Source organism: Schistocerca gregaria, chromosome 2 (assembly GCF_023897955.1).
Source record: "Schistocerca gregaria isolate iqSchGreg1 chromosome 2, iqSchGreg1.2, whole genome shotgun sequence".
In the NCBI taxonomy this organism is placed as follows: domain Eukaryota; kingdom Metazoa; phylum Arthropoda; class Insecta; order Orthoptera; family Acrididae; genus Schistocerca; species Schistocerca gregaria.
Window position 1 is genome coordinate 488,550,124 of NC_064921.1, and position 12,338 is coordinate 488,562,461.

General features: G+C 42.0%; 1 protein-coding gene across 1 annotated transcript in view; it reads right to left on the bottom strand.

Annotated features, from left to right (window-relative positions):
- Positions 1-2,161: 2,161 nt before the first annotated feature.
- Positions 2,162-12,338, bottom strand: part of LOC126327583 (esterase FE4-like) — a 74,713-nt gene continuing 64,536 nt past the window's right edge. The window contains exons 9-11 of the mRNA XM_049995900.1: positions 2,817-2,949; positions 2,539-2,659; positions 2,162-2,401 (exon numbers count right to left, since the gene is read on the bottom strand). Coding sequence (XP_049851857.1) covers positions 2,248-2,401; positions 2,539-2,659; positions 2,817-2,949 — 408 coding nt within the window. The 3' untranslated portion in view covers positions 2,162-2,247. The remainder of the gene's footprint in view (positions 2,402-2,538; positions 2,660-2,816; positions 2,950-12,338) is intronic.

The following is a 12,338-nucleotide window of genomic DNA, read 5'->3' on the forward strand; positions in this document are numbered from 1 at the left end:
ACATTTGATAAGATACTCTCATTTGCAACATGGAAAAGTTTGAGGATTAAATAATTAATATACTGCAATACAGACAGTTTGTTTGTAATAACTTCAGTTCATAAATTTAGCACTTTTCATTTTGTACAGTTAAGTACCCATTGTGTGTATACTGCACATTTAACAAATCTGAGTATTATTGTACATTTAAAGGTATGAGCTTTCATGGTTTCATGACTGAGATACTGAATGACTAAAAACAGGTATGCGGTAGGTTTGAAGTCACAGATTTTTTCAAAGATGTTCAGTTCAGAAAGATATTTTATATGTCTGGATAACCTGTTGTATAATTTTGTTCCTGCATAGTTTACACCATTTTGGCACAGTTTGGTGTTGCAATGACAATCAAGTATGTCACATTGGATCTGGACTGTAATCATTGATAATTTTTCTTTGAATAAAATACTTCCAGTATATAAATGCTAGGAAGAGGTAAAATTTTTATATCTTTAAAGAACAGAATGTACGGTTTCTTGTTGCTTGCTTGTTTCAATAAATTGGATTTTGTTTTCTGAAAACTGTTTTGGTATTTTGTAAATTTCCTCAAAAAAAAAAAAAAAAAAAAAATATCTTCCTTCAGTTATGAATGCACATGAGAAAAGTAAACAGCCCTAACTGCTTTAGTACTAGTGTTTATTGCAAAGCATTCTTAGAACATAGTTCAATTTTGCTAGCCTTGAATTTAGAGATGAGATATGAGAAATCCATTTCATATCTTCCTGATACAGATCCCAATCAATCACAATGATATGTTGATTATCCACACATATTACTAGTTGTGGTGCTTTTTTATTTTGATCTATATGGATGTTTATTAATACTGTTTCCTAGGAACTTACAATTAGCTTCTTTCTGATAGACCACTCACAGGCATAATTAATAATATATTTTCCAGACGCAGTAAAATTTTCTTCAGTATTCCGTTCTACCCGTACTCAGAAGTTCCATTGCTAAAATTGAAATTGTGATCACCAGTCTTTATAATTTTTTTCATTTACAGCTTTGACCAAATCTTCTGACATCACTGATGATTGGCCTGATTACAGTTCACCATGAACATTATCCTGTCCATCCTTAAAAGCTCTCAGCTGCTTATACACTTTGCTGTCACTCATTGGATTGTGGCCATACACTTCACTTAACCATCAATAAATTTCCACTGCTGCAACAGTCCTTGTTGTCGAAAACTGAATCACTAACAATTTTCAACTAATACTGTAAACAGCACATTGCAGCAATACAAATGGAAATGGCCATGCTTGATGAGCAAGGTGTGCTGGCAATCAGTTGTATGCATGTTTCAATCTTTGCATAACATTTGATTAGCTATGGTGGTTTTCACCTCACTTTACAAATAATGCTTGTGAGTGATTAAAATTCTTTTGGGTATTATGCCACATCATTGCTAAATGCTAACAACAATAATAAACTAAAACCGATGTTTCGGCCGAATTGCAACGGCCTTCCTCAGGGCACAACTGGTTTTGCATGGGGATAGGTGCTTCTATTTATTATTTTTCTGGCACGGGGCAGAAGCTACAAGGGACATGGAGATATCTGCACAAACAACTGCAGAGCAAAGAGCAACTGTCAGTCCACTTCCGCGCACACCAGGAGGAAAACTTGCCAACCAGAAGCCGAACTCTGATTGGTGGACAGCTACCAATTGTTGATGACATGGACATCCACAAATAGCCTATTTCTTTCCATCGTTTCTTATGTCATGACTATCCAATCATATTAGAGTGCCAATTAAAAGTTTTACAACAGTGACGTCAGACATCGATAGTCTGTAATAAATAGAAGCACCTATCCCCATGAAAAATCAGTCATCCCCTGAGGAAAGCCATTGAAATTCGTCTGAAACATCAGTTTTAGTTTATTATTGTTGCTAGTGTTTAGCAATGACATGGCATAATACCCACAAGAAGTTTAATCACTATGACACCAGCTACGGAAGCCTATGTTCTTATAATGCTTGTAGATGTTCAACATTTCTGACTGATTTCCATAATTTATACGTATCTGTTCAACAAATTATATCACATAGGAAAGGAACAAACATAATAACTGGTGGTAACAATGATTTTAAGTCCATTAACACTATAAAATTAGGAATATGTTCAGTTTTTTAAATAGATGCTTTATTTAAGTCTCTTTCTAAATACATTTTGGTTCTTCTAATACATATTTGATACCTTCAACAGATTAGGGCATCACACTGTGCCAGAAATCCATTCTTTCCTTGTTGAGCCCAGTGCTGACGTAAAGAGGCGAGGCAAATTCCAAGTAATTTGTGCTATCTGAGCTGTATGTATTCCAGTCAACTGTGACCACATCATCAGTATTTGGTGTTGGATCACTGAAAGAACAAAATAACAGAAATTATAGACAAAACATATTTGTAATAAAATTTTCTTGATCTTTCATTCATTTTTAAAAGAAAGAACACACACTCTCATCATGAGTGATGTTCCATATCTGATTTCATTGCATTACCCATATTTGATGAAATTGGCAATCACTTGATTCATCTGAAGCCCAATTTTGTAAGCAGCAGAATTTGGGTCTTGGCCTGCATAATTTGACATGTATCTTGCATCATCCCCATGGCAAGCTCCTGTGAAACAATATTTAGCAGTCAGGTTGTGAGGAAGTGGCACTTGATATGAAGACATAGAACATATAAATAATGTACATTAACAATTGTAATAGTACATGAAATATGTAGGAAATTTATGTGTAATTATTAATTTTAGGAACATATAGCAGTTTACCTGGGAAATCTGGATATGTACTGAGTGGTCCATTGAAAGAAAATTCATAGTAGTAAACTGGTTCTGCAGAACTCAAACTCATGTTCCGCACAACTGTGTCTATTCCTTCAACAAACATTAAATCTGATGCCAGCTGCAACAGAATGGAAAAATTTGTATACTGCAAAGTTATTATGTCATAAACACTAAACTACAATAGCTAGCCATTAAATAACATGAATTCTATGATCTGTGATGTAAGCTTAATAATAAATTGTGTTGCAGCATTAAGAGTGGTTTCAACAAGTGTCATGGATCTGTATACACAACCACTCATGATGACTTTGGATGTACAGTATATTGAAGTGTGTGATCAATGGGTACCACGACATCTATCTCACAATCATAAGTATGTATATGGCAAAAATCTTTCAGGAGCACTGGATCAATACGGATTATATTTTTCTCAACTGAACTGTTGCAGGGTGATCAGTCTTTGGTGCACTACTGTAATTCAGAATGTAAGAGACAATGATGGAAACAACCATGGTTCCCAGTCAAGGAAAAAAATCAAATCTTTCCTATCTGCTAGCAAGTTACTCCAACATTCTTTTTTATATTGGTCTATCTACAGAAGAAGAGTCAGACTGTGACCATTGCCTCAATACTGTCCTATGACAGAACCCTCTGAGGCAATACAACAAAGGAAGTAAAACCTAATTCTTTCGAAGTGTACAGAAAGAACATTGTGTAAATTTGATAACAGAACATCTTTCAGAAGCCTCTTTGTGGACTTAGAGGTTCTTACATTTATGCACCAATACATATACTCCAAAATTGCATTTGTGATTAACAACACGAATTAATTTAGGATGAACTATGTAGTTCACAACCTCAATACTTAGAGCAAAAATAATTCCCACAAAAACCAACGCATCCCTATCTAATAGGTTGTTGGTAGACATCAAGCAGGTGTTTAACATCAACAGATATTCAAAAATTAAGTAAAAGAACACATCTTGACCATTTGTTCTACAACTTGTTACAATATCTGGACACATAGGGAGACAGATTATGCAAATCTCTAACATTTTGTGTTAAACAGATCTTGACTTTGGATATATTTACAAACGCCTGTTAAGGGTAAGGTTAGTAGGACATAAGCAGCCTCTTAAATAAAAGGGAAAGTAGTAAAGTTACATAAAAGTTTTGGATAGCACAGTATGTGAGTAGCAGAACACGAGGAACAGTGGTTTTTCTCAAAGTATCTACTATCCTCCTTATATACACGATCATGAATGAAGTAACTTGGAAGTAATAGTTGTCCGTGTGAATACGTTAGTGACAGTCATAAATTGTTGTTAGTATACTTAACAGAAGTAGGCTGCAGAAGGAGTTTCTGCTTGGCTTATTGCACATTTCTAAAGCTCTCCTTCATGAAGGGATTTATGGAACATAATGAAAGAATGAAAGTGATGGCTACAGTGAGATGTTAGTAATGCAGTTGTGTCATGTCATTCATTAATTCACTCACACATGCTTTTCTATAAATCTCACCTTGACAGAGAGCCTTTAGGGATTTGGAATGAATCAAGCTAAGTATCAACAGGCAGAAGAAAACACTGAAGGCTACTTCTATAAAGTATAGTAACAATAAATTATGGCTAATGCTAACTAGCTCATACAGGTGACTATGTGAATTAACTTGCTTTTATTATTAGTATTATAGTTGTGAATTGTGTACATTTTGCCAATATTATTGACAAATCTTGTTAAGGAGGTTATGTACTTGCCACGTGAATATAAGAACCCATATGTTGCTGAATACGCTTCTGTAAGATGTTTGATTATCATCTCTACAAAATTCCCTTAGTGACGTGTCCGTGTAATATAAACATTTTTAAATGTAGCTGCAGTGTCCTGGAAGATGATGCTCTGAGAGTGAAACTGTGAAAAGTATTCTAGGAATTACACCTGCGTAACAGTATAATGCCGCTGCTTCATAACCTGGGTTGTGAGTAACTAAATCCACTTTCCCTTCTTCCCTTTCTTTCCCCTCTCTCCTCCCTGATGAAGGAACATTTATTCCGAAAGCTAGGAACTTAAATTTTCGATTGTTTTTTGTGTTTCTATCGGCTGTACTGAGCTGAGCTAAGTACTGGCCAGCCCCTCTATCTCTTTGTTAGTAATTGTTTCACATCTTTATATGAGATTTTCCATTAATTAGTTAACAGTATAATGAGACATATAGGACCACATGTAATAATATTATTAAAAGAAAAGTTGCTACTCACCCTATAATAGAGGTACTGAGTCATAGGTAGGCACAACAAAAGACTGTCACAAAATAATCTTTCAGCTAGCAAGGCCTTTGTCAAAAATAGATGACACACACACACACACACACACACACACACACACACACACACACACACACACGCACACACACATGCGAGATGCGACTAACACACATATGACTGCAGTCTCTGGCAGCTCAGTTGTCTATTTTTGATGAAGGCTTTGCTGGCCAAAAGCTTATTTGTGACAGTCTTTCTGTTATGCCTGTCTGCGGTTCAGCATCTCTGCTATGCGGTGAGTAATAACTTTCATTTTCATAATAGTGTAATGAGAAAGGTTTCCAAGTAAAGAAAGCATTACAAAGCTTCTTCAATTAACTTATCCAAATGCTGTTAATACTTCAGTTTACTATCTCTCTAGATACACAAGAATGTCACACATGCACACTCATCTAGCTCATCCTGTATGTGCTGGTTTCTGTAAATCAATTAGATTAATTTGGAATTCCATAATAATATTTGTATGATTAAGGGTTAAACTGTTTGGCGTGATGCAGTCATAAGCCTGTTTCATATTTCTCCTGGCTGTATTTTGTATGGATGTGTTTGAACTCTTTATTAGTATACTAGTCTCATTAGCAACCATCACAGTTTTTGAAACTCTCTCGAATCTCCCAGTTAAATAATTTATGCAAACCATGAATAAGAGTAGCTTACCACCAAACATTATGAGACACCATGTTTACTGTTTCACCATCTCAAACTGACACTTAATCATGTTGTACAATTTGTTAACAAAACCCTGTGCAAACCATGAATAAGAGTAGCTTACCACCAAATATTATGAGACACCATGTTTACTGTTTCACCATCTCAAACTGACACTTAATCACATTGTACAATTTGTTAACAAAACCCTGTGCAACAGTTGGCAACACTGTGCATAGGAATGTTATGATTTTTGCTCCTTCAATATTTAAGTAATTGGTAGTTTAGAAGTTACTTTATGAACATTTTGCCTTGATAAATATAAATACAAATTAAGCTTAGGTGCATTAGTGAAATTGTTATGTAACGTTAGGTAAAAGGAATGAAAAATGTTTATGGCTCATGTGATCTTATATATTTTTAATATTGACATGCATGAATAATGGCAGAATGTGCATTTTAAGCTTCCTTTAAGTATTTTATGATATATAACAAGTGTTATTGTTGCTATAGAATGGTAATCCATATCAGAGTTATGGGTAGCATCTCTGCTATTTACCATCTGTGGTGGAGAATTGAACAGAGAATGACATAAAGAAGAGATAAGATGTTTTGAGGAATGTGAATCAGATAGGCTGAAGGGGAAAAATTCTGTGAAAATGGTAACAAGTAAAGAGCAAAAAGGAAACATATCTGCAGTCACATCTGAAATTACTTTAGATGAAAATTTTGCTTGTTACTATAAGTACTTCAGAATATTTATCTAGCCATTGAGTAGGTCAGAAACAAAATGAAACAGGAAGAAAAGAGCATTGCATTAGGTAGGAGAGTTATGTATGCTGCACGACAATTAGAATCAGGTTACAGTGTCTCAAGTACTGTGAAGCCAAGCACCAGTTTTAGCATGATCTTAGTAAATGAAGCAGGTAACAGCCTCACTAATGTCAGAGAGTTCTGTCCTAGGAAGAAAGGAAGGAAAGAAGATTTGGTGTAATGTCCTGTTAATGCTAAGGCCATTAGAGAGGAAATCAGTTGTGCCCTTTTGAAGAAACCATCCCAGTATTTGCCCTAGTCAATTTAGGGAAATTATGGAAAACCTGTATCTGGATGGATGGATGAGGATTTGAACCAATGTCCTCCCAAATTTGAGTCCAGTGTGCTAACCACTGCATCACCTTGCTCAGATTCACACTAGGGGTAACTGGATGAAATAGGAGCAGCAACTGCTCATGCAAGTGAGGGAATTTGGTGATAGTTGTAGGTAAACAACTAGTATTCTCTCATATGACAATTTATTAGCACTTCACGTCTACACCGATACAAGTCCATGAGGCTAACTAACTCGTTAGCAGAAAACATCCTCCAAAACTCTCCATCTCAAAGATAGCACACTTACACTCTTTACAAATATCGATATTTACGGCGCTGCACGCCACATAGCCCCCCCCCCCCGCGCAGTATGGAGTACGTCCCTGTGAATAGGGGGAGGGGGGTGAGAAGTTAGGAAGGTAACATACAGTTCTTCAGCGTCAGGTGGAAGCAGTCGACTGGTAGGAGACCGGGGGGTGAAACCCGGTACGTCGACGGCAAAATCAGCAAGCGAAGCCGGCGGCCGAAGACGACGTCCTGTCCTGGAGTGGAGGTGTAGCACTTCGTCTGCAGGCAGGCGGAGAATCACCTTGCCAGAAGGCCTAACAAAGGCACGCAAATTGCCACACACAGCACTTGTGCTTAATTTAAAGCGATGCACCACACGAGTTTCTGCACTTCCTCCCTCAATTTTGTCACACGAGAGTAACACATACGCCTTATCACCATCAACAACAACAGATAATTTATGTATGTCATCAGGATGTACATGTGTTGTGAATTCTTGGGTGGCACCTGTACGAGCCAGGGGGGGGCAGCAGGGAGGTGTGGGGAAGCCATGGCAGGGAGAAGCGTTTGCGGAGAGGGGTGTGGCAGGTGCACTGGACTGCGCAGGCGACAACCTCGGGTGATCAACTGACGGCCGAGGGAGTGTGGCCGAAGGCAACGAGGAGCCCACATGGATTGAACGGCGTGACCAAGAGCTGTCACACGAAGATGGTGACACAATGGTAGAATCCAAGTGGTCGGCAGCTCGACTGCGAGGGCTGGGAGGAGTGAAGTCTCGAAAAGTTTGGCCACTCGAATTAGATGAGAGCGGAGAAGAAGCAGTGCTCGGCAAAGAAGCCCGCTGTGGAGAATCAGTACCCAAATGTATGGTATGAGAAGATGAGTGGCCACTTGAAGTAGGACTGGAAGAGATAGGGGCCGAATCAGGGGGGTCCACCTGAGGCTCAATGAAAGCTGGTTTCACTCGGTTGAGTGAGACCGTGGTTACAGAGTCTTTTATGAGGAGGTCCATGTTATTCCTGGAGCGTTTGACAACCTTGTAAAGACCTGTGTAGGGTGACTGAAGTGGGGCTTTGATTGAGTCATCTCTGAGAAACACATACCCACAAGAGTCTAGAGTGCGCGGTATGTACACGCGCGGAGGTGTATGACTAGCCGGAAGTGGCGGCTGAAGTTTGCTGCAGTGCAAGCGCACTCGCTCGAGAAGTGAAGGGAGTTCGGAGGGCCGAGGAAGTGGGGTGGGAGCGACTAATTCTCCAGGCAAAACCACCGGTTGGCCATACACAAACTCGGCTACGGAACCCTTGAGATCTTCCTTGAAAGTCGCACGAAGGCCAAGAATCACCAAGGGCAGTGCTTCTGTCCATAGTGAGTCATGACAACGCAAGGCAGACTTTAAGGTACGATGCCATCGCTCGACAAGCCCATTGCTTTGGGGGTGGTATGCAGAAGTATGAATTTTGACAATACCACACATTTTACATAAATCGGAGAAAACTGAAGACTCAAATTGCCGTCCCTGGTCAGTGGTGAGGTAAACAGGTGAGCCAAATCTAGAGATCCACGAATCTAAGAATGCTCGGCTTATTGTCTCAGAGGTAATGTTTGGAATAGGCACGGCCTCAGCCCACCGAGTCATCCTGTCAATGGCTGTAAACAAGTAACGGAAACCCTCGGAGGGGGGCAAAGGTCCTACGAGGTCCACATGAACATGATGAAACTGGCCTGGCGGTTGGGCAAAACAGCCAAGGGATGGGGAAGTGTGCCTGGAAACTTTGTTCTGTTGACACAACAAGCATGTCCGGGCCCAAGACTGACAGTTGCGGTGCATGTCTCTCCAAACAAACCGTTCAGATACCAGACTGGTGGAAGCTTTGACACCGGGGTGTGCTAATGTGTGTAATTTGTCAAAGACCTGGCGCTGAAGGGGCTTAGGAATGAACGGCTGCAACGTATCAGTCGATTCATCACACCACACTAATTCAGGTATGCCGGGGAAAGTAGAGCGTACCGGTTTGAGAGAGGAGCTGTGGCCCGAAATCAACTGCATGGTATCAGGGTCCGCCGATTGCAACCGAGGTAGGTCTGTTAAGTCAATTAAGGTTGTGACAGCACCTACAGTCGAGAGAAAATCAGCAACCACATTGTCCGCTCCTCGGATGTAGCGAATGTCATTTGTAAATTGCAAGATGTAGTTGATGTGACGAAAGCGTCGTGGGGGCGGATCAGACGAAGGATTTTTTATCGCAGGAACCAACGGCTTGTGATCAGTGAGCACATCAGTTCTGAAGTGTTTTATGGCCTCGTACACTGCAAGTAATTCTCTGTCGAATGCTGAGTATTTCTTCTGTGCAGTGTCTGACTCAGTACTGCGCCGACAGCACTGTCACTAGCGTCAGTAGTGATAAACATTGTCGCGTCCGCACATGGGTGAGCAATAGTGACAGCGGTGGCCAACAGCTGTTTGAGTTCGTTAAATGCCTTGTCCATGTGTGGTGTCCATGGGACCTGGCGGGTGCCGGAAGTTTGTGAGCCTGCGAGTGCATCTGTGAGAGGTGCCTGTACCGCAGAAGCAGCTGGCAAATGTTTACGGTAATAATTAACTGTTCCGATGAACCTGCGTAATTCCCTATAGGTCTGGGGGCGTGGCATCTCAAGAACAGGCTTGATCTTGTCCTGCGGTGGTGTCAGACCGTCCGACAACACAACATAACTTAGGAATGTGACGGATGACTGGTGCAATTGAGTCTTTTTATTGTTCAGTTCTATACCAGCAGCTGCTAACGTGTCTGTCACGACTTGAACACGCTCCTTACTCTGTTCCAAAGTATGAGCAAAAACCAATATGTCGTCCATGTATACGAAACAAAAGTCTAAATTGGATAAGGTTTGATTGATGAAACGCTGCCACGTTTGGGGGGCGTTTTTCAACCCAAACGGCATAAATTTATATTGAAACAACCCGAAGGGAGTGGTTATGGCAGTCTTTTCAATATCCTCCGGAGCCATGGGGATCTGATGAAATGCATGCTTGCAGTCCAAAACAGAGAAGTACTCTGCACCTGCGAGCACATGATTGAAGTCCGCAATGTGTGGGACCGGGTATTTATCAATGGTGGTGCGGGCATTTAAACGCCTATAGTCTCTGACCATACGCCAAGTACCGTCTTTCTTTTGATCAAACAAGATAGGACTAGCCCAGCAACCGGAAGAAGGTTCAATTATTCCCTTTTGTAATAAATCATCTAATTTTTCTTTTGCAATTTTCATAAATTCCGGCTTGAGGCGGCGTGGGCGTTGCGATATGAGCGGCCCAGCGGTTAGACGTAACCGGTGAACTGTGCCATTAGTGACTACTGCAATACGTGGCGCGGCAAAACAGTCAAATGTCCGTGAAGCGGAGCAGGCGGTGGCAGGCAAGCAAAGCTGTGGCGCTGAGGCGTGCCAATCGCTCGAAGGCTGCGTAGCGAACGCACGCATGTTAACCTGGGCGAGGTTGGTACACTGGTTTTTGGTAGCGGGCCGTGCCGCTACGCGCGCTGTAGGCCCGAGTGGGTGTGGCCTAACAGCAGACGGCTGTATTTCATTGCCACGGACTTGGGAGGTTAATTGTTCATTCGAAACGCATGGAACATGAGCACACAGGCATACACTGTCATTACAAGGGGGAATGCTGACACAGTTTGCAGAGTTCACAACATTGTCATTAATGTGTGCGGGCACGGGAACACCAGATTGGCACGGACTAACCTTGTCTGTAGCCGACGAGTCGTCCGCTTGTAGTGACGCGAGGCGTTGTTGTGTGGAGGTCAACTCGTGATGTATGTCGCGGGGATGCAACAGCATTTCCCTACGTTCCATCCGCAAGTTCGGAGACTCGGCGAGCTCCGCTAGCCACTCGTTTGTCCAAGATAGGTTTGGGCACTTCTTAGCCCAGCGCACATGTTTGGTGTTAGCCGAACTGTCACTCGGCGGAGCGAAAGGAATATGTTTGTTCAGTGGGGGGTAAAACACAGTATTTTTCACAAAATCTAGTGACAACTGATAGTGCCTGAGGAAATCAATTCCGAGAATAGGTTCTTCAACTGTTGACTCTAAAAACGTCCACTTCAGCTTGCACTCAGGCGAAAGTTTCACTGTATACAGTGTAGAACCCGAACACTGTAAGGTAGACAAGTTCACTGCACGAAGTACTGTTTTGTGCGGTTGCACTTTATTGGTCGCTAGGCGAGCCGGTAGCAAAGAGACATCTGCGCCAGTGTCTACCAGAAACCGTACACCCGATTGTAAATCTCGGACATAGACTCGACCACACTTACTGTTGTTGTCCAAAACGGAATGCAACGTTGGATGGTGCACGTTGTTTATGTCGCAGGAGGTGGCACCGCTGCCTACCTGCGGTTGGAGTTTGGGTAAGAGCACGGCGACTGGCATTTGCGTGCTTGCTCCCCGAATCTCGCGTGGAAGAAACAGTAAGATTGAGCGGGCCTGTGCTCCTGTGGGTAGTAACTAGGTGACGAAGTATGTGACCCAGAATCTTCCACCGAGGCCGGTGCGCTGTCGTTGGGCGGAGCTGGAGGTGCAGGTAAGGCGGCTAGTTTAACAAACTTGTTATTAGCAACAGCAGACAAGGGCGTGGTGTTGGACAGCTTCTTAGTGCGGTCACGTCCAGAATGCAGTGCGTGGAGCTCACGCTGCCTGGCGGAGTAAGCTCTATCGGCGGCACGTAAAAGTTCATTTACTGGCCTATCCTCATACGCAGAGATTGCAGTCTGGACAGGCAGAGGCAGCTTTTCTGTCCAGATTTCTGCGAGTGTGTCATCAGGCATAACTTGCTCGTCGACGAGAAGACGGATGCACCGCCACAGCTGAGACGGAGACCTGTCGCCGAGACGCTCTTCGTAAATTAGCTGTCGCACGTTTTCTCTCCTGGTTTTTGAGACGCGCTCCAATATCGTCTGTTTCGCCATAGCATACTTCTCTGCTAGGGGCGGTGCTTTGACCAGATCGTAAATTAAATCGACGCGGTCGTGAAGGTGGTTCATGAGGCACACGAAGCGCGCGTCGTCGTCCAAAGCACAGACATTGAATGTTTGCTCAACCAGGTTGAACCAAAATTCCGGGTGAGCGGGTTTGAAGTCTGGTAGTTTCGGCAGATTCG